Consider the following 23,308-nt stretch of genomic DNA (forward strand, 5'->3'; position numbering starts at 1 on the left):
CCAGAGCCCGCGGCGCCTTCCGGGAGCCGTAGACCAGGCTCCGCCCCTCGGCCCGCGCTCTCCGCACTGCGCATGTCCGGTTTTGTTCCCAACCCCCCTCCGTCAGCAACGGGCCAAGAGGCGGTGGCGGAGGCGGCGGCGGCGGCGGCGGCGGCGGCGGCGGCAGCAGCGAAGGGGGCGGAGAGGGAGGAGCGCGGCGGGACGGGGCCTGGACCGCGCGTACTTCGGGCCGTGAGGTTCTCTCCGCGTCGGCGGTAGTAACAGCTGCCTCTGCAGCCACAGCAGCAGGTTTGCGCGAGGTGGGTCTGGACGCGGGGCCGTAACCCCTTGGGGGCACCCCAGGCAACTGCGGGGCCTAGTGAGGGCCAGGGAACCGCGGCCTCTGTTAACAAAGAGTCGGCGGAGCTTCCAGGAAGCCGAGGCGCAGGGGCCCGGGGAGGGGTAGGAGTGCGGGACTGAGGAGTCGAGGAGCCTTTCGAAGCCTCGTCGCCCTCCTCCGGCTCCCGCTTCTCCCACAACTCTTAATGAGGCCCAGTTGGCGGCTTTCCGGAGGCGGCGCTCGCCCGTCCGGGAAGGGATTCGCAGGGTGCTGGGCTTCGGGAGGCATAGCCACGGGGAGGATTCTGGCCCGAGCCAGCAGCAGTTAGCAGATGCTAGTCTCCAGATCGGGGGACCTGCCAGGCCAAAGTTGCCAAATCTGAAGACAGTGAAAGGTATAGTCGGTGATCTTTGTGTAGCTTTGAGTGTATCTGTGACTAGCGTCAGCCTCCTCACAAAACTTTTCTGCGGCCTACTAAAGAGCCTTTCTGATGTGGGTAAATAATTTATATGGAGTTGCAAGCTTACGCACCAATAATATAAGGAAGAACAATCATACTAGTCGAGAGTTCGGGGGAATCGTAGCTTTCTTATCATCTTAGCGGAAGCTTTGCCCCCTCATCCCTTTAGGCGGTCGTTCAGATTCCTCTGGCTTCCCATACATTTTATTTTTTTGTGAATGATCTTTGTATATATCTATTTTCTGTATACACGCCACCGAACTCCTACAGAGCAGAGATTCTGTTTTAATTCACTTTAACTTTCCAGACCCAAGCCCAGTGGAAGGTCTTTCAGACCAAAATTCATTTTTAGACTTTAAGTGGTGAAGGAAAAAAAAAATGTATGTTGTATTTTCCTGTACCCAGACGGGTCATACTATGGTCTAATCTGCAGTTCATTCACTCAAGAAATATTTTTGTTGATAACTTCTGTGTGCCTGTTCCCTACCAGTGTTCTTGGTTTGTGACCTGACCCTCATGAAACTTGGTAGTGAGGGGAAGAGAGAAAACAAATATATAAATTATACTATATGTTAGAAGATGATTAATGCCTTAGGTGAAAAAAATAAAGCTGAAGAGAGGAATGGGGAAATGTTGCATTTTTAAACAAGCATGGTCAGGGAAGTGTTTACAGACAAGCTGATGTTTAAGCAGACTAGATAAGGAGGTGAGGGAGTGAGCCCAGCTAGTTTCTGGAGGAGTGATCCTTCCAGGCAGAGGAACCAGCAAGTTTAGACCTTGAAGAGGACAATGCCGGCTTGTTAGAGGAACAATTAGAAGACCAGCATGCTTGGAGTACTGTGAGCAAAAGGAGGGATTATTAGAGATAAGGTCAGGGAAGAACTAGAGGAACAAGGCGTTGTGGGGAGCACACCAAACAACCAGGACCTCTTAGGTTGTTGTGAAGATTTCACTTTTCTTCTGCCTGAGATGGAAACTGAAGAGTTTTGAGCAGGGGAATGGTAAGATCTGATCTACACTGTTAATAATTTAGTGCAATTTGTGGAAGAGTACAGTTCTTTATGTTTTAGTTTTATCAGATCTTTATGTAATCAGCTCTTAGTTTCTTTAAGCCAGCAGAGAGAAAAGAGATGCTTCTAAAACAAGTGTAATCTAGCATTTACTTATTTTGGCTTTAGAAGAATGTGTTGAAATTCTTGGGTTTTGTACAGAGTCTTGCTGAAGAATCGGATTTATAGTGTGTGAGTTATTCTCAAGGCAGATTATTAGAGTAGATGGCGATCAACTGTCACTAGAAATTTTTCTCCTACTCCAAAAACACAATGTTAATGATAATGAAAAAGTAACGTGGTTTTATAATCAGTTGTTTTTAGTCCACTATTTTTAAAGTCATTTATATCTTATTTTCCACCATTTCTCAAAACATAAACTAGCTAAATTATCTTCCTTATGTTCCTACACTTATTCAAATTTCCTAGACTTTGCTGTTTCTAGCTTTCCTCCCTTTTTAGCTTTCCTCTTTCTTGCATCATACTTCTCTACTCAGCTTACATCTTTCCATGTAAAAAAACCTCATCTTCTGGGTTCTAGCTCTCTTTTGAAGCCTGTCCCCATTTGTCAACTTGTAGTGATCTCTGACATCTTCAGTGTCATGTGGCACCAAGGTATGGAATCTGTAAGTTGAAAGAAACCTGAGAAGTCTTAACTTGATATTCTCCATTTACCAATGGAGAGATTGATTTCTGGAGAAACAATAATAATGATAAACATGGTAGCTAATACACATTGTGCACCATTTGCCAAGCTTTGTTCCAAGTGCATTTTTGTATGTGAATTCAGTTTTTCACACCAACCCTATGAAGTAGGTGATAGTCGCACCATTTCATAGATGAGGAAAGTAAGGCCAGAGAAGCTGACTAACTTCCATGAAGTTCGCATCAAGTTAGTTGGCAAAGCCAGTGTTTAAACATAGGCAGCTTGGCTCCATGGTCTGTGCTGTTTTACTGTGCTGTTAAAATTTTCTACTAAATCACATTTTAATGCCTAAAACAGTAGCAAGCAGGTATTGATACTTTATACTGTCCTTAATTTTTCTCGGTGGCCAGGTTGTGAATCTCCCTAGGTCTCCGATATGTTGAATAAACATGAATGATGAGTGTATTCTCTGGCAAACAAAGGAGAGAAAAAATGAATAAGCCTGCTTTTTTACCCATAGAGCTTGTAACATGGAGCTGGAGAGAGAAAAAAAGAACACAGATAGTTTTGAATAGATGTTGGGTGTTTTAAGATGAGAACGGGAGTTTGATGAAGGAAGTAGCTTTTCTCTGAGGAATCACATTTATGTCATAGTTCTAGGAGTTAGTATTTGAGACGGGATTTGAAGGATAGGACTTTGGCAGATAGATATAAAATGAGAGATCTGGTGGGAACGGAATGCAGGTAGAGGGAAGAGCATTCACTAGAATGCATGTAAAGCAGTTGATTGCCACAACGGAGAGTCTCATTCCAGCCTGATTGAGTAACTGGAGAGCTGTTAAATTGAAGGGAATGACAGGATCAGAAGTGTATGGCCAGAAGGTGAGGGGCCAGGGTCTGGAGAAACCCCGAAGGAGGTTTGAGTACTCACCTCCTTTGAGTGTGACTTTCCCTAGTTCCAAAATATTAACAAACACCTGCCAAAAGAGGTGGGAATTCTTATTTTCTCTTATTGCTATTTATTTCTGACCCACTGTTAACTTCATTTAATACTTTACCTCATAGGGCTATTCTTGTAGGTTAAGGGAAGGAAGAGATGTTATCCCTTGATGCTGGGCACATAACAGAAAGTGATTATTGGTCTATATAAAACATGTTTATTTCTGAGACCCAACTCACATTGTTTTCTTTAAAGCAAATGCTCATACATTTTGTTTATGGTTCTATTAGCTAATTCTTTTCAAACTAAATGTTTTATAACTGTTGTAAAATAACATGAAAAATCGAAACCATTTTCAAGTGGACAGTTCATGGGTGTTAAGTACGTCCACATTGTTTTGCTACCATCAGCACCATGGTGTCCACAGAACTTCTTTCATGTTAGAAAACTGAAACTCTCCTCCCTTTAAGCAATAACTCCCCATCCTCTCTCCTCCTAATTCCTGGCAACCACCCTTCTACTTTGTCTCTGAGTTTGACTAAGTACCTCATGTAAGAGGAATCATACCATATTTGTCCTTTTGTGACTGCCTTATTTCTTTTATTTATTTTTGGCTATACTAGGTCTTCGTTGCTGTGTCTAGGCTTTCTTTCGTTTCTCTAATAGCAAGGGCTACTTTCTAGTTGTGTGTGGGTTTCTCATTGCGATGACTTCTCTTGTTGTGGTTCCCAGGTTCTAGGCACAAGGGCTTACTTGCCTCAGGGCATGTGGAATCTTCCCAGACCTGGGATCAAACCTGTGTCCCCTGCATTGGCAGGTGGATTCTTATCCTCTGTACGACCAGGAAAGTCCAGCTTATTTCCTTAACTGATGTCCTCAGGTCTCATCCATGTTGTAACATGTGTCAGAATTTTCTTCCTTTTTACGTCTGAGTACTACTGCTATATATTTATCTTGCCACATTTAGTTATCCATCCATCTGTGGACACTTGGGTTGCTTCCACCTTTTGTCTTGTGAATAATGCTGCTTGGAACATGGGTGTAACAAATGTCTGTCCCTGTTTTCAGTTCTTTTGGGTATATACTCAGTAGAGGAAGTGCTGTATCATATAGTTCTATGGTTAGTTTTTTAAGAAACCACTATAAAGGGAGCTTTGAGAAGACCCATGAATGGTGGACTACATTAATTTATTAATATCCTCACTATGTTTTGACTTCCTTATTATCTATTGAGTAGATTTCTCTTCTCCAGTGTTTGCCTAAAGAATGCAAATTACTTTTCATAGACTTACAACCTAAGCAGAGGAGGGCTCATTAAAAAAAAAAAAAATGATAAAACCAAATAGAGATTAGCTTGGCCATCTTGTGATTCTTATACCTGCTACAGTCCCTCAGACCTCTGATTGTTAAGGACCTGTAGCCATACACATGGACTAATAGTAGGAAACTATTCAAGAAAGTCAAAATCAGTGGTGTCTGAGGATGACCTGGCTTAGATTTCATCAGGACAGCTGGTTGGCTAGATAGCAAGGCTTGTAATAATAAGAGATGATGGATTTCACAGATAACTGGGGTGAATTTTGAAGAGCCTGATATTTATCCATTCAACGAAAAATTTTTGAGTACTGTATACACCAGGCATTAAGGATACTATGTTGGACAAAACAAGAAAGTCCTTGCCCACGTGGCGCTGACATTCTAGTCAGTGGGTTGTAGAAAGCACAGTTGTTTGGCATTGCTGGAGGCAGTTAATTGGGGAACATGGGCAGTGTGACCTAGATCACACTAGTGAAAGGTGTGGGGGGACTTAAGGGTTCTCAGCCTTTTGGTTGACCCACATCATGGAAGAGTTAAAGTATTGCATATTTTTAAGCTGTTAAGCAACTCTCACCTGCCCAAGGTCACGCTGCTTGCCTGTCTGCAGAAGTTGAATTTTTAAAACCAAGTATTTGATTTATTTCTCTTGTAATTTGAGCCCTTTGGTTATTTAGTAGGGCTAATTTATGCCCATCCTTTTCTCCTGTTCTCAGCCTAGGGGGAAGTGTTATTTACTCCTTGTTTAAGGTTTTGATCTTTTCTCTTCAGCTCTCGGCCACACCTTGTTCCTGTGATTTTTCCTGTCATCCTAAATCTTCAGTTTTTCTATTTGTGTTGGCCTTTCCTAGCATATAAACATGGTGACATGTCTTCCTTAAACAAAAAGCAAAATTCCTCTAGTTAACACCTCACACTCTCTTTCACATTGGTAAATGGCCTAGAAAGTAATCTGTACTCCTCTTGGCCTTGTCTTCAGCCTCTACCCCTTACCGATCATCACTTAACTTTTTCCCTACTGCTTCAACAGGGGCTTTTCAGTTCTTACCCCACCTGTCTCCTCTTTTGTTATTAACATTGGACGTTTCTTTCTGCCTGTAAAACTTCTCACCATCTATGTCGCTGTTCTCTGCTTTACCCACCCACCCCCGCTCTTTGTCAAGTTTTCACGTGAGCTTCTCTTTCCCTGACCCTTCCGAAGTATGGACCTCTGCTAAGATCGTCTCACCTCTTTTCTCGCTCTCTGCCCTCTGTCTTCTGACTTATCTACATCAGTAACCTCAAATGCGAATATCTCATGTGGGACCTATAACTCCTGCACAGATCTCTCTCTGCAGTTACAGACCTTACTTGCCAGCTCTGCTCCCATAGGTACTGTGAACTGATCTCACTTTCTACCTGCTTCTCCACCTGTGACTTTTCTGGGTTTCCATCTCTGTTAATGGCACCATCATTCATCCAATCTGTAAAAGCCAGAACCCTCCAAAATTATTCTAGACTCTTCCTTCCTCCTCAGCTTCCACGTCTGATTTGGTCATTCTCCCCAGTTGATTCTTCCTCATAAATACCTCGGTAAAACATCAGATCTACACCCCACCCTTCCTCATAGCCACTTCCTTAGTTTTGTAGTACCTTGATGTGGTATATCTGTATTTTTATAATAATGTCCTAACCACTTTCCTTGTGTCCAACTTTTCGTGCCATCTCTCATCTCATCTCTCTAAAATGGTAATCCAAAACATATCCCCTTTTTTTGCTTAAAATTAATGATTCCTTACAGCTGGCAGAGTATATTTTTGTATGGTGTATTCTTAGCATAGTATACCAACCCTATATCTGGGCCCTGTTTGTCTTTCTGAACATGTGCCCTGCAACTTTCCCAAATGTCCTAGAGAACTCTAGCTGCACTGAAATATTTCCTGTCCTCTGTGGTAGCATTTACAGTGCCTTTGATCCAAAATTCCCTCTCTGACACTTCTTCCCTGGTCTAATGCCTCTTCAGGTTTAAAAAATTAACACCAGTGTCATCTCCAGAAAAACTGCCTTGTCCCCCATTCATGGTAGATTGAGTACTCTTCTCCTGGGCCATCGATGAATGCACTTTGTGTAATACCTCTACACATCATTTCTTTTTGTAAGCTGCCTAAAACTACACTGAATTCCTTGAGAATGGGACTGTAGATTTCATCGATAAATGCCCAGCACCCAGTACAATGAACTTTCTCAACAGGCTTTCAATAAGCCATGAGATTGTTCATGTAATTCTTAAAATATACCAACGTTTGTTTTTTCCATCCTTTATCTACCTATTTCAATGGATTATTTATTATTAGCCTTTTATTCATTATATACACAAGGAAAATGGATAAAATTCAGAATCCATAATTTAATGGCTTAATTATTATTAGCCTCTTATTATGCATTATATACACTAGGAAAAAGGTTAAAATTCAGAATCTGTAATTTTTGTTGCTTAGGAACAGCTCTTGGAAAGCCAGGCTCACAGATTGGTTAAACAGTACTCTCAGATGCTAAAATTTTCTGGCTTGTAAATCTTCTAACTAAATATCGTCTCACTAGAATTATGTTGATTCCTCTTAAGGGATTCCAGAAGAAGGCAGGAAATGGTCTTAATTATGTTTGAGTAAGCTATTACTTATTAAGTGCTCACTCTAACCGTGAATATTTTCTATGAAAGGTCCCAAATGAGTAAAGACAGTCCCTGCCTGGAACTAAGGGTAGAGATTGACATAGCATAAATCAAATTTAATACTAAACAGACTGAACTAAGTACTGTGTAACAGTGGTAAAACAAAACCGGTGAGCGGGGCATAGACCCAGAAGAGCAGAGCATATTGTTCCTGTTCCCGGTCACTTCAGCAGGGCCATCATACCAAGCAGTTTTTGGAACTCTTTTCACATTGACTTCAGAGTCTTTTATAAACATTAAACTTCTCTTATTAATGGTAAACTTTAATACAGAGGAAAAAAAAGTAAAAATCAAGTAATTGGTATTAACATTTTGATAAACAGCCCTCCAGCTATCTTGGTACAGGTAATCTTTTTACAGCTAGGTACAGCTATCTAGGTACAGCTATAGGTACCTAGTAATCTGGTACAGCTATCTTTTTACATTGAATCATACCACCTACCTTGTTTTATGCCCTTATCATGTTACTCAGTGTATAATGAAACTTAAAATGTACCTTCCCCTTTGATAAACAGTTGTGTTTTAAAAAAATTGAGCCTAAGGAAATAACTAAGAGTATGGACAAAGATACATGATATGTTTCACAACTTAAAAAAAAAAACAGAAGTAGAGAAATGTATTTATTGACATAGATAGTCGTGTATCATAAAGTGAAGAAATTAGTAAAACAATATGTACAGTATGGTTTCAGTTTTGATCTTAAATTTGTGCGTATGTATACACATGCATAGAAAAAATAGCAAAATATATCAACAAAATTGTGTATCTGGGAGAGGAGTTTCAGGTGGTATTAAATTTTGTTCTTTTTTGCTTTCTGAGTTTTCTGCTATTCTGTGAAACTTAGGTAACTTGTGTCATTAAAAAATGGTTTTTTGAAACCAAGGCTAATAAGATAAAAAGTTTTATTTTTCAATGAGTTTGATTGATGCTCAGGAAATTTCTTTGTAATCTTTAACAGTAGGCTAACTGAATAAGATATTCAACTGGCAATCAAATCTTTTTGAAGGGTATGATATTAAATACTGAATTCCTGTTCTGGTTGAGATCTCAGTAAAATGAATTATGATGTCTTCCATGTTTCAGAACATGTGACCGTTTCAGGAGGAGAGGAAGGGAACCCAAGAGGGAGGGGTGTGTATGTGTGTGTAAAATTATGACGGATTCCCGGAGAGAAAGGGGTCTCAAGATGGAGGGGTGTGTGTGTGTATGTGTGTGTAAAATTATGATTGATTCCCGTTGTTGTACAGCAGAAACCAGCGATTTTGTGTACAACTTTACACAAAATTGTAAAGCAGTTTCCCCCAATTAAAAAATGTGTATCAGAAAAAAAGAAAATGTGACCTTTATTAAGGTTAGTATATTGCATATCTGAAGTCCAAAGTTAAAATTTTTTTAATTGAAGTATATTGATTTACAGTGTTGTGCCAATCTTTTTTGTACCAAAATTAAAATTTTAATTGAGAGGCAAATGTTTAAAATTGTAGGTAAAGGTTAAAAGAGACATAAACATCAGTGGGCTGTTCACTTTATATAAAGTTAAATTTGTATGTGTGTCTTGTTCCTAACAGATCAGTCACTGACACCATGAACTGGAATAAAGGTGGCCCCGGCACTAAGAGGGGCTTTGGCTTTGGAGGTTTTGCCATCAGTGCTGGAAAGAAGGAGGAACCGAAGCTCCCACAACAGTCCCATAGTGCCTTTGGGGCAACCAGCTCTTCTTCTGGCTTTGGAAAGTCGGCTCCACCACAGCTCCCTTCTTTCTACAAAATTGGTTCTAAACGGGCCAACTTCGATGAAGAAAATGCGTAAGTGGTAATAATATCTGGTAATTTAGCAAGGTTAGGGTTTGAGATATTCATTCCATCAAAAAAACTGAAGCAAAGAAACCATTTGTTTCTCAAATAATAACATGACTTCTTAAATTGGATATCTCACTGAATTGCATTGTTCCTAACAAGTTAAATTGTTAAGTTCACTCATTCATAAGGAATGTAATACTTGGGTGGTCCTTTATTTTTCCTTGTTCCAAAACAGATTTGAGGCCATTGAAACCTAAATATGGCTAAAGTGTTTTATTTAAAATTAAATTATATAATTTACATGGCTTTTGATGGTCTTTACTGAAGTTTTTTATTTACACCATAGAAGTTGTTTGGAGAAGGAAATGGCACCCCACTCCAGTATTCTTGCCTGGAGAATCCCAGGGACAGGGGAGCCTGGTGGGCTGCCATGTATGGGGTCACACAGAGTCAGACACGACTGAAGCGACTTAGCAGCAGCAGCAGAAGTTGTTTGGTAAACACAGGCAGTTGTCAGAACTGGTAGAGACATAGTTTGACTCAACACCAAAGTCCTTAAAACTGTTAAACTGTTGTGTTGTAACATCTTATAGTGGTAGGAAAATCTCAGATTTTTGCTTACAGTTCTCAGGAACAGTATTTACCAGTTACTTTTTCTAACTTGATTGTCTAATAAGGTGATTGTTGAAAAGCTGGAGTTTGAAAGTTTTTGAAAGTTTGAGCTCTAATTCTTTACAGATTTTAAGTTTTTTTTTTTTTTTTTTGCCAGGTCTAAAGAAATCTTGTACTGCTATTATTTCTATCCTGGTCGTTACTGTTGAGCTTTTTTTTTTTTTTTTTAATCCTCAAGATCACAGATTTTAAAGTATTTAGCAGCATTTTAAAAAATTGGTATATTATTTAGCAATTAAGTTCATAAGTAAGTGTTTAAGATTCAGCAATGTCCAGGATCATTATTCTAGAGAGCAGTTTACCAGCTCAGGGATACACTAAATGAAACCACCGTATAAATAAATATGCATTTGTGTGTGTGTGTGTGTGTGTGTGTGTAGCACATAAGAATGGTTAGAGGTTTTAAAATGAAGACTTGAAATGCTTTGAAGTTTAGGCTGTAGTTTTGATCTCTTTAATATTCTGTTGTATTACTCTTTCATTTAATTCTGAGGTAAGCTTTAAACAGTGTTTTGTTTTAGTGTATAGCTATATGGATATTCTTTTCTGGGCTATCTGTTAGAGGGAAAGTGGTACTTTTCCCAGATGTCAAGTTGTTTTCTGAACACTTAACATAGTATGGTGAGAAAGTGTAGTTCTTGTACAATGTTATATAAGTTTTGAGTGTACAACAGAGTGATTCACAATTTTTAAAGGTTATACTCCTTTTATAGTTATAAAATATTGGCTGTATTCCTGAGCATTTATTTTCAATTCTAGAAGTTTTTTTGTTGGTTCTCAGAAAATAGCCCAGAACTTTTTAAGAAAATCTCTAGCCTTACGAATTTAATCTCTTAAAGTTTTTCAAGGGTCGTGAAGAATAAACTCAGTTCAGTTCAGTTCAGTCGCTCAGTCGTGTCCGACTCTTTGTGACCCCTTTGATATTTCATACGAGTATTTTTTCCATAGCATATGCTTTAATATTTGCTGTATCTATTCAACAGTGATATGCAGTTGATAATTTTGTACTGGAAGCTCATCCCTTTTGACAGAACTGGAAATGTAATTTTTAACAGATACTACTGAAATGGAGAATCTGCTGTGGTTTTTTTGCAGTATTAGAATTTGGCGTATATCAAGTGATACTTAATAATTAGGTCCTAAGCCAAAGAACCAAAATCTCTTAATGGTAACATATACCATAATAAAAATTTTGTTAAATGAAAGATTCACCCACCCCCAAATTAAACATTCACTTTATCAATTGTGCATCTTAATTTTCAGATATTTTGAAGATGAGGAAGAAGATTCTAGCAACGTTGATTTACCTTACATTCCTGCTGAGAACTCACCTACCCGCCAGCAATTCCATTCCAAGCCAGTAGACTCTGACAGTGATGATGATCCCTTAGAGGCATTCATGGCTGAAGTGGAGGCAAGTATCAACTCTGTTACGTTAACATTTTTAGCAATTAGAAACAGGTCAAATTAACCTAGTGCTTTAGTCCTCAGACAGAAATTGTTTATTGGCCCTTTGTTGAGAGAATTTTGCCCTTGTATTCCATAGTTTCTTAAATGTACTTCCATGGCCCTGTAGCATTTTCAGAGATGATTGGTGCCTAGGAATTTGAACTGTAACCCTTGAACATAGTGGCTCAAGTGTGTGTGTGTGTGTGGTGTGTTTTATTTTAATAGTCTTGGTATAGTCTTGAATGAATATTATCTTATTCAGTCTAGCTTTTATTGAATACATATTTATGTAAGGTAATTAAGGGATTTGCTAAAATTACAGATTCTGTATTCAGTACTTTTAATGTTTATTTCTTTTTTATCCATGTTCGTGACCTTACTGTAGAAATTGAAACTTATGACCTCTTCCTCCTTAAAACTCTTCTCACTGGGCTTTTTTGTGATTTTGTGTTTTGTTCTTTTCTCCCATGTCTCTGACTTTTCTATTTAATTACTTTGTATTATGAAAAATTTCACACACATAAAGTAGAGTAATAAGATGAGTTCCCATATACCCTTCACCCTGCTTTGTCAGGTAACACTTTGGCCAATCTTTAGTCATCTGACACCTCCTACCCCCTTTTACATTATTTAAAGTAAATCTCCGACATATCATTTCATCTGTTGGTATTTCTATGTCTTTAACTCTTAAAAAACAACTACCATATGATTACACCAAAAAAAAAAAATCCTTACGTAGCCATGTGACTGTTATCTGTCATTCTTGTGATTCTCTTCCAGTTTCTCATATGATGATTCGCCTACAGTTATCTATACTATTGTGCTATCTTCAGGCTTTATACATTCCTTAGTGACCTCACCCACTTCCAAAATTAACTTCTGTGTGAATAAATTAATATATTTAGTTCCATAGACTCTCTTTAGTTTCAGCTCTGCTTTTCCAGAAACATATTAGCCATTTTTATATGTGTGCGTCCCCCTGGTCCCTGTAACTTTTTTTTTTGGCCCCAATGATAACACAGCTTGTGGAATTTTAGTCTGTTAACCTAGGATTGAGCCCTGGCTTTCCACAGTGAAAACACAGAGTCCTAACCACTGGACTGCCAGAAAATTCCCACATTGGCTTTAATTTCTTCCTTTAAAAAGCCCCTCTCTTTTATTCAATTTTATATTTACAGTGTTGTGTTAATTTCCTGTGTACAGCAAAAAGTGACTCATTAAATGACTGAAAAATTCCATGTGCATAGCAGTCTGGCGGGCTATAGTCCATAGGGCCATAAAGAGTCAGATGCGACTGAGCATAGCACACAGCACATATACTCGTCAAAGATACTGGCCTATACTTCTATTTTTTTGGTAGTGTCTTTGTCTCGTTTTGGTTTCAGGGTGATAGTGGCTTCATAGAATGTCTTCAGGAGTGTTCCTTCCTCTTCACTCTTTTGGAAGAGTTCGGGAAGGATCAGTGTAAGTTCTTTGTATATTCGGTAGAATTCCCCAGTGAAGCTACCTGGTCCTGGACTTCTGTTTGTAGGGAGTTTTTAAATTATAGATTATATTTAATTTCTAGTGTTTTGGTCTGTTCAAGTTACCTGTTTCTTTTTCATTCAGTTTTGGTGGGCTGTATGTTTCTAGAAAGTTGTCCCATTTCTTCTAGGTTGTTGAGTTTGTTGGCATCTAGTTGTTCATAGTATTCTCTTATGGCTTTTTTGTTGTTGTTATTAGTTGTGATTTCTTCTCTCATTTCTTATTTGGGCTTTCTCTCTTTTTTTTTTTCTTTTTTGCTGTGTGGTATGTGGGATCTTAGTTCCCTGACCAGGGATGGAACCTGTGCCCCCTGTATTGGAAGGCAGAGTCTTAGCTACTGGACTGCCGGGAAGTCCCCTCTTTTTTTTTTTCTAGTAACTGATCAAGCATGTTCATGACTTGCTTCATTTGTTCCTCAGAATAACAAAGGTAAATAAGCAGAAAAACTACATAAAACTTCTTAACTAATAAAAAAACTGAACCCTAAGATAATTCAAATCACTTCTCCAAACCACATTGGTACTGTGTGGCAGAGCTGGGATGCAAATTTAATTTTTCTTGCTTAGTAGTCCTGAGAACTAGCTCTTGTCCAGAACCTAGTGCTGCCTTCCTCTCATCATCTGCCAGGTTCTGTCAGTCTTTACAGTATCTCTTGCATCTGTTTCTGTTTCCATTATGGTCATCTTCCCCTCTCCCTTAACTCTCACCTGATCTAAATTAATTCTTTCCCTTCTTTAGGCTCTCTGCTCTCCTGTTCATGTAGTATACAGCTACAGAGGAATTGGACCGAAGCATGTTTCTTGTCATATTACTCCTCTTGCTCAGAAACTGTCACTTCATTGTTTATGAAGTAAAGTCCTTCTAGATTCCTCAGTTACTTGTTACCTGAAGTCTTCAGCCAGAATTCATCTCTCCTCTAAGGAAGTAGGGGAGAAAAAGAATCCAGTAAAGATGTGTTTTTGTTTGGTGTAAACGATGCTTTTTAAACATAGGAGCCAGCATTTTTAAGATCCGGAGATTTTTGTCCAAAAGATCAGTCTCCTGAAAAGTGAAAAATGTGGCAAGACTAGGACTGCATTCTTGTGTGGCAAAAAAACAGGCTGTTGCTGACAAAGTAACTGCCTACTTTGGGCAAGGCAAGCTTTTTCTACTTCGCCCATCAGTCCCTATTGTCTTCTTGACACTGAGGCCATTGCTTAGAGCCTTTTACCATCATATTTTTGTTGTGATTTTCTTATAGCGGAGTAGTTTTCCTGAGCGTGGGTCTGTTGTCAAATATCCAAAAATAAAACTCAGGGCTATGTGTTAAAAGAAAAATTAGAGCATGCTTCTTTAGAATATTCAGGGCTTCTTCTGGTGGCTCAGTGACAAAGAATCTACCTGCCAAGCAAGAGATGAGGATTTGATTCCTGGGTCAGGCAGATCCGCTGGAGAGTGAAATAGCAACCCACTCCAGTATTCTGGCCTGGGAAATCCCATGGACTGAGAAGCCTGGAGGGCTACAGTCCATGGGGTCACAAAAGAGTCGGACACAACTTAGCAGCTAAACAAAAACAACTTACTAAAATGCAAGCAAAGCATGTGTGTGTCAGAAGAATAGAACTTTCCTTATCTTGGCTCACTTCATTCATTGTGAAATTGCTACCCGTTGAGTATTTTGGGTTTCTCACCTTTGATTTAGAATAAATCACTTTCCGAAGAACGTATACCTAAAAAGTAGCAGAGCCAGGATTCTACTCCAAAGCCCATGTTCTTTTTGCTGTATCATTCAGCATCTGAGTTCTTGTGTTGTGTATTTCTGCATAATGCTTACCAGAACTACTCAGAACATACCTGTGCTTTGCAAGATGGTAGCAATTTTGTAAATACAGTGTGTTAGGTGATTCTCTCTAGAAGTAAAGGCAATGGATAGATGGTTTGTTTTGCTTGAGATGTCATATACATATTGGTTTAGGTTTTTTTTTTAATCTTCTTGATATATGGATATTTCCCAAAGGGCTGTGTTTCTCATTATTTTTTCAGATCCCTAGTGATGAATTAGGATAAAAATCAACCCTTGGTTTTTGAAGTTTAAATTTAGATTTAATTTTTGGTAGTGCAAGCTGGCATAGCCCTTTTTGAGTAGGAGTATCCAAGAATGGTCCAAATTTTCTTGCTTGGAATTTCAAGTAGTTGAAGCTGTTTGGAGGTTAAATCTTTTTGATTTAGCATCATTCTTCCAGTTATTTTTTGCTGTAGTATCCAAAGGCATTTTGCTGATTTTCGGACAGAGAGATTGGATATTATCTGATCTTGGGGAGAGTGTTGTTACCACGGTATTGCATTAATCCAAATCAAAGAAGTCAGAAAAACTCACATTGCTTTACAACAAGAAACAGTTATGCAGAATGTGTTTCAACCTTGGCGAAAAGTAGTTAATTCTTCTACCCTTGATTTTCACGTGTATAAAGCAAAAAATTAATTTAAATCAATAATTATCAATTTGCTGTATAAAAATTACCTATGAAAAATGGAAAAACTACATGTATTTAAGTCCACCCCAAAGGGTTCTGATTTAGTAGATTTATTTGTTGTTTTTCACTCTCTAAGTCATGTCTGACTTTGCAGCCCCTGGACTACAGCATGCCAGACTCGCCGTCCTTCACTGTCTCCTGGAGTTTGCTCAAACTCATGTCCTTTGTCAGTGATGCTGTCTGTCCAACCATCTCATTCTCTGTTGCCCCCTTCTCCTGCCCTCAGCTTTTCCCAGCATCAAGGTCTTTTCCAGTGAGTCAGCTTTTCCCATCATGTGGCCAAAGTATAGAAGATTCAGCATCAGTCCTTCCAATGAATATTCAGGGTTGGTTTCCAGTAGGATTGATTGGTAGTCTTGGAATCCAAGGGACTCTTAAGAGTCTTCCCAGCACCACAGTTCAGAACACCAGTTCTTGGGTGCTCAGCCTTCTTCATGGTCCAGCTCTCACATCTGTACCTGACTATGGGAAAAGCCATAGTTTTGACTATACGGACCTTTGTTGGCAAGATGATGTCTTTGCTTTTTAATATGCTGTGTAGGTTGGTCATAGCTTTCCTTCCAGGGAACAAGCGTCTTTTATTTCATGGCTGCAGTTTATTTAGTGCAAGGTTTTTCAACCTAAGGGCATTTAGGGCTGGGTAATTCTTTGGTGGGCTGTCCTGTGCATTGTAAGATGTTTAGAGGCATCTATGGCCTTCTCCCACTGGATGTTAGTAACAGCTCCCCCCACCCCAAGTTGTGCCAACCAAAAAACGTCTCCTGATATTGCCAGATGTCCACGGGGGATAGAATCACCCAAGGCTCAAAACCACCTTTCTAGAGCCAGATACAGAAATTGGCATTTTTTACTAGCCCCTTTGGTAATTATATCATTAACTCTTTAAAAAAAAAGTGATCAAGCATTTTTGCTAATTTTTCCATACATGGTATATTTGCAGATAAAACCTATGGAATCTGCATATATAGTCAAGTTTTTAGAACATGGATTTTCTCTTTAAAAAATAATTTGATTGCATCAAAGTGCAGTTGTCAAAATGCATAGCTAAAACTGTGATGGTGCTTGTTTGAATCTAAAAATTCTTTATAAAGAAATTTTCCTTTCAGTGTTTTTAGTTGGTGATTCCATACGGCCTTTTGTTTCATTAGGATCAGGCGGCTAGAGACATGAAGAGGCTTGAAGAAAAGGACAAGGAAAGAAAAAACGTAAAGTAAGTTGTTTTCTTCTCCTTCAGAAAGGTTACATGAAAATTGCTACATTATTGCAAAGCCTGTTCCCCCAAAGTTTATAAAGAAAAATTAAACTACACAAATGTCCTGACTTAAAGTTATTACCTTAAATAATATTTCTGTAGGTAATAGAGATGACTGCATTTGCAGTAATTAAAAAGCATTCTTTTTGGTATTCAACTGTAAATAGTTTTTAGTAAACCACAAGAGTGAATTACACAGGGAAGCAAGAGAGCATCATTACTAGTTTGGGTTCATTTTTCTGAGTTTTGTCCCCATAACTAATATAAGATAGGTGTATGTGTATGTGATTAATTTTTAAGATGTAACAGTAATTATATACAAAAACTATGTATATTACTGATGATAAAACCTGATTTGAGGGTGACATGCTTTAGCAACTAGTCAGAGCTTGAAATACTTTATTTTCTAGGAAAGAGAATTCTCCTCTTTCCTTTGCTGAATATACTTTTCTTAAGGCTTTTGCTACCAAGCACAGGAAGGCAGGTTGGATTTTTCCCTCTACTTGGCAGTCAGCGCTCAGCCCCTCCCCAAGGTTCCTGTGCCCGATGAAGGGTCTGCGTCTCTGGGGTGCTTATCGTGTGTTGTGTTCCCTTCCAGCTACCCTCCACTGGTGGTGTTGCTTGCCTTAGGAGTAGCAAGTGCTCTAGGGTAGGCAGAAAGTCTGATTAAAAAGCAATGGTTGTGGGAATTAAGCAACTATACTTTTCATAGTTGCTGAGAGATGCAAGTGGTGAAGGTCCACTTCTCCACTTGAACTGTTTTAGTCCCAGATTTTAAAAAGAGTTGATGTAGTTTTTCTCTCTGTCCCTGAGGATTTTGGCTGAATGCAGTTACTCAGAGCTACAAACTCTGGGGCACATTAAGACAGTTGAGACCATCTTTAGTGTATACCAAATACAGGTGTTCTTGTTTCTGTTTTTAACACAAAATCCTTTTCACAACTGCACTGTGTTTGTTGTGTGGGATATACAAGGCTAGGGCCCTTGGGTAGCTCTCTTCCCAAGTTTTTACTCCCTATATTCTTGTTAGTATTGATATATTTGATGTTTCTAGGGGTACTACATCATCCCATTCAAAAGAAATGCAAACTGCAGCTTATAGTGTGAAATCAGACATACACGGTGGATGGATGGCTTCCAGTGTGCTTACTGTTGCTTTGTTATTGTTAGTGTTGAGAGTTCCTGTCCTGTATGGAATTCAACACTAATGTGCTATAAGTATGGAGCTGGGTATGTGGAACATTTGCAGGGAAGTTTGTTTCTCCGCTTGTTTTTCCAGGGGTATTCGAGATGACATTGAAGAGGAAGATGACCAAGTGAGTTCCTATGCAGTATTTCTATCTTTTACTTTCACCCCACAAAGTCTGTCCTGGGGACAAGCTAGAGCTTGTCTTCACTGAAATGGCCATTCCTGACGTTCAGCAGGGAATGTCATTTGACTTGCTCCTTTTCTACCTGTGTGACCAGTTGGTAATATAAAGATTCATGTGGCTTTCCCCCATGTTGAAGATGGAAATTTTGGTCAAGTACGATATCAAAAACAAAGATGAGCTTACTCAGTGTGATTTTTTTTTTTAATCCAAAATTAATGTTTATTCTGATAAATCAAGAAGTAGAATAGTGTGGAATCTACAGACGACCTCTAGTACCACCTAACCTTGACCTGTTTCTAAGGGTTCTGTTTGTGATTCTTGTGTTTCAAGGTGGAACATTCGTTAAATGACAGTCCTTTAATATTTTTTTTCCCCATTCAGTTATGGGATGGAGAGAAGGGACCCAGAGTGAGCCGTTTCTAGGTTGGTGACCCTTCTAATCAGTGTCAGCTTCCAAACTTGGATTGGTAAAGCCACAGCATGTGTTCCACAGCTCTCAGCAGGGTAGGTGGTAGACACTCCACCCCAGGAAGGCTGTGTAACAGACAGTTTTATAAGTCTTCTGTTAAGCAAGCTAAATCACTTTATGATAGTAACTGTCTCATTTCCTCTGATTGTCCCTCTGAATACTGCTATTGTTAAAGGAATCATTGCTAGTAAGAGTCTTGTCTTACTGGGTAGGTATGTAAACTGTGCAGTCATCTGGTACGCTGTGCGCACTAATTACAGGAGCGAAAATGTTCTGTTATACTTGGGTATGATTATGATCTTGTGCTTTCCTGCAGGAAGCTTATTTTCGGTACATGGCAGAGAATCCAACTGCTGGTGTGGTTCAAGAGGAGGAGGAAGATAATTTGGAATATGATAGTGATGGAAATCCAATTGCACCTTCCAAAAAAATCATTGATCCTCTTCCTCCCATTGATCATTCAGAGGTACAGTATTTCTTGCTGAATTTGACTCTTCTTTCAAGCTGATGCAGTTTTCTTCAGCTTTAATATTTAGGTTTTCCCAATATCAAGAGTACTCTTGATTAGTACTCCTTATTATGTCATGAGAATATTTCTTTGGGATTTTGTCATATTTGCCAAGTGATTGAATCAGAAGGTGACTGAATGGCTGAGACTTTGTAGCCTGTACTAGTCAAGGTACAGCTGAGTCTCTTGCTCACATTCAGTTTTAGGTGAAGAATTTTTTTCAAGCAATTGTACTTGTTTTCCATACCATCACTTACCATCTTCCTTTCACTATGGGTCCCTGGGCCTGCATTTGCTTTTTAATTGCTGTAAATCTTTACTATATCTCCCAGATCTGGGGCAGATGAAAGGCTGTTCTTAAATCAGGAAAAGGAAATGAGGATATCAGTGTACTCACTTGGGGGAAAAAAATCAGTATTTCATCCAGGTTAATATCAGACTAGAGCTTGCATACCCTAGTGATTCTAGATCTAGAGCAGTGGTTTTCAAAGTGTGGTCCAAGGACACCTAGAAGGATCTTTTCACGTAGTCTACAGAGGCTAAAGAATTTTCATGGTAATGCTAAGATTATTTGTCTTCTTCACTGCGTCAGCATTTGCACTGATGACTAAAAGCAATGCTGACCCATTAGCCTGAATCAAGACAGTGGTACCACTTGTTACAGTAGTCACTGCATTCTTCCCTGCATGACTATCACAGTACCAAAAATAAAAGCCAGCTTCACTTAAGAATATCCTTGATGAAACAGTAAAAATTATTTAATCTTGACTCTTACATTACTCTTATATTCCATGTGACAAAATGGGAAAGGGCAGATAAACATTTTTATTACATGGCAAGATATGACAGTTGTCTCAAGGAAAGACGCTTAGGTGTTCAAGTTGTGAACTGAGCTAGCTGCTTTTTTTCATAGAACACCATTTTCACTTGAGAAAATGAATGACACATCAAGGAAAAGTGTCTCTTGTCAATGATAGAAACTCAAAGTTTTCAGGCAGAAATTAGAATTTGGGAAACTGTATTCATCACAGTGAGTTTGACAGCTTTCTCCCTTCCAAGTACTAACCAGGCCCGACCCTGCTTAGCTTCCAAGATAAGACACGATTGGGTGCTTTCAGGGTGATGGCTATAGGCGACAGCTTTCTAATACTTAAAGTCTGTTGATAACCAGCCATGAAATGTGTATTTTTTTAATTACATAGTGAAATGTTTCAGATGATCTTCAAGCCGTCTCAGTGAACCAGTATTTTCAGATAGCCAATACGTGATGTTACAGAATTGTGCATGAGTAAAGGCTCCATTCCAAGTGCAGGATAGACCCATGAATTACAGTGATACAAAGTGTGAAAGTTCATCTATATGGTTTTGGATTACCCAATGAAAACAACCTTTAAGAAATGTGCACTTGTCAAGGTTGAGTGTAGTGTCAAGAGTAAAAGTCCGCAAGCATCTGAAAAGTTATTAAGAAATACTCTGTTCCCTTTTCCAACTACATATATTTGGGAGGCCAGGTTTTCTTCTTTGACTTTAATCAGAACAACACATTGCAGCAGTTTGAATGCAGTAGGAAATATAAGATTTGGAAAAATGTGAAACAGTATTATAAAGTTATCTTTATTAAAGCATATATGTTAAAGTGTCATGGGGTTTGTTATTTTAACATGAATTATAAATTTAAAATTTTTCATGTTTTTAATACAATAACACTGCTGCTGCTAAGTCACTTCAGTCGTGTCCGACTCTGTGCGACCCCATAGACTGCAGCCCACCAGGCTCCGCCGTCCCTGGGATTCTCCAGGCAAGAATACTGGAGTGGGTTGCCATTTCCTTCTCCAGTGCATGAAAGGGAAAAGTGAAAGTGAAGTCGCTCAGTCGTGTCCGACTCTTAGCGACCCCAGGGACTGTAGCCTACGAGGCTCCTCCGTCCATGGGATTCTCCAGGCAAGAGTACTGGAGTGGAGTGCCATTGCCTTCTCCGACAATAACACTAGATATAACCATTTTTTAAATAAAATCTCATTGTATTTCTGTTAAGTGTAAAGGGTACCTGAGACCAAAAAGTTTGAGAGCTACTGGACTAGAGTGTGGGTTGTATTCAATTTTTAAAATTTTCCTTTTGTGCAGCTGTCACCACTTAAGGAGCTGGCATTTTACATGTGGCAAATGAAGCTAAATAAATGAAATTTATCTAGGAGGCTGCATCCGTGATAAAGAGTGAAAATATAATAAGGAAAAAAACACAAGTATTTGAAATAGTTGTCTAATAAAATATTTGAGATACTTGACAGAGTCCTCAAGCTTCATCCTGCCTGGAGTGTATCCCATAGTTGTCCTAATGTAATGAGAAGTCTCCCAGGAGAGACCAGAAATGAAGAAAGAATACCTTTTCTTCACATTCTTCTTTTTTTTTCCTCTTATTTGGAAACCAAAAAAAAAGTGTGTGTGTAAAAAAACTTAGATATTTGTAGATTTTTGTGAATAAAGACAAAAATTGTTACCCTCATGGAGCTTCTGTTTTGATAAGAGAACTGAAGAAAAGGGTTTGGTGCAGCATTGTGGGGAGTGTAATAAAGGTCCTGTTAATAATGCTAAAGGAGAACTTAGTTCTTTCTCTTTGTTGATAGTACCATAGAACAATAATTAATTTTAAGCTGTATCTAGAATTATGAAATTTTTGACCACCTATCAAAGGCTTACGTTCTCCTTAAAAAATAAACAGATTTATTATAGACATATCATGTCAGAAAGAGAATCATTTAGCCAGATTTATATATGGTAATATGCTAGTATTTTGTATTCTTAGTACAGTAAGCTATGAGAGGAGTAGCAGAAATGACTTATTCCCTCTTTGGAACTGGAAATGCCCAACAGTACATTTTTTTAAAGTTAACATAAACATTTCCATGTTTTTGAAAAGAAGGGAACTCCTTAGAAATACTATCAGAGGCCTAGATCTAGGTGAACAGCTGACTGCAAAGCATATTTACATGTTACAGGGTAGAATATCTGAGTCCTTTGGCATTAGAGATTCCTTAGTCTGCATCGAGGCTGTTCAAACAGGAATGGGAAAAAGTTCTGGTTGTACTTGCAGGATTTGTGTCATGAATAAGTGAATTCCTTTTTTCTCTCTAGCTGGTTATGGCTTTACTTGTATAGTATTTGTGAAAGGTGATTTTGCATTAAAATCAAACTTACGGGATTGAATCTTGAATTCTAGACTAACTTTGAATAATTGGACCTGCAGATTGACTATCCACCATTTGAGAAAAATTTTTACAATGAACATGAAGAGATAACCAACCTCACCCCACAGCAGCTAATAGATCTCCGGCATAAGCTCAACCTTCGGGTAAGTCAGCTATTAAGGCAGAGATTCATATTAATGCTAATTAGTCCAGGGTTAGTATCATTGCTTATCTATATTGAAATAATCTTGAATTTCTTCTCCAACAGTCCCTGAACTGTCTTTGATAGAGTAATAATCAGACCCCTTGGACTCTTGTGTCTTGATTTTGTTTTTTTAGTTTTATAGCTATTTTAGGATAGGATTTTTTTTTATTTGATGTATACGCATGAGTGCTATGTGTGTGTGTTCAGTCAACTTTGTGTAGTTTTTTTTTTTAACTGTGTGTTGTGTTGGAACAATAGGTCATATGACCTTAAAACTAATCAGTAAGTGTTTCTGATTGCCATGAGAGCAGTGTGCTAATTAAGAACTGTGTTGGGTGGGCTAAAGGCAAGTGGTCCCCATCTTTAGGAAGAAGAGACAAGATTAACTGATGTGAACAATATGGGAAGTCTTAAAATATTTCAAGATTACGATGCACTTGCTTTTCACATTATATACAGCACAGTTTTTTAATTAGGTGAAGAAATTAACAACTTTACGAAATATGCATGCACTAATATCAGAATAATAGTTTTAAACTGTCCACTAAAAAGCTTTGGGTTGTACATTGGCCACATTTGTTTAAGGTGCTGCTAGATATTAAGTGAAACACACAGGTAATACAATGATGTCTGTGCTGGTGTGGACAACTTTCTGGCCGTACCAGTTGCTACGTGATGTTTGAACTTGTTTCCTGAGGGGTAGGTGGTTGAGTGGTTTTGTGTGTGTGTACATACTTAGTCTGTTTTCTAAGAAGTACCCCTTTAAAAAAAACTTCTAAATGAAACGCTGATTGGAAATATCAGTATCACCCCAGAAGCATTGAAAGCTTAGCACTGTTAGAGTCAGCATGGAGGTCGAGGCCCATTTTTCACCTGGGTACCATTCAGACAGATGTTTTCAGTGTCTGCATCAGCACTAAG

The 23,308-nt window shown here is 38.7% G+C and overlaps 1 protein-coding gene across 4 annotated transcripts in view; it reads left to right on the forward strand.

Annotated features, from left to right (window-relative positions):
- Positions 1 to 101: 101 nt before the first annotated feature.
- Positions 102 to 23,308, forward strand: part of DDX42 (DEAD-box helicase 42) — a 34,966-nt gene continuing 11,759 nt past the window's right edge. The window contains exons 1-7 of one of the 4 annotated variants that reach the window (XM_081576652.1): positions 102 to 1,780; positions 9,007 to 9,243; positions 11,173 to 11,323; positions 16,544 to 16,605; positions 17,927 to 17,963; positions 18,806 to 18,955; positions 22,242 to 22,346. In XM_081576652.1, the coding sequence (XP_081432778.1) occupies positions 9,023 to 9,243; positions 11,173 to 11,323; positions 16,544 to 16,605; positions 17,927 to 17,963; positions 18,806 to 18,955; positions 22,242 to 22,346 (726 nt within the window). In that variant the 5' untranslated portion in view covers positions 102 to 1,780; positions 9,007 to 9,022. Of the gene's footprint in view, positions 1,781 to 9,006; positions 9,244 to 11,172; positions 11,324 to 16,543; positions 16,606 to 17,926; positions 18,525 to 18,805; positions 18,956 to 22,241; positions 22,347 to 23,308 lie in introns of those variants that run through there. The other 3 variants (XM_081576651.1, XM_081576654.1, XM_081576653.1) reach the window with 3 other exon arrangements.

Source organism: Giraffa tippelskirchi, chromosome 3 (genome assembly GCF_054371585.1).
Source record: "Giraffa tippelskirchi isolate mGirTip1 chromosome 3, T2T-mGirTip1v1.2.pri, whole genome shotgun sequence".
In the NCBI taxonomy this organism is placed as follows: Eukaryota; Metazoa; Chordata; class Mammalia; order Artiodactyla; family Giraffidae; genus Giraffa; species Giraffa tippelskirchi.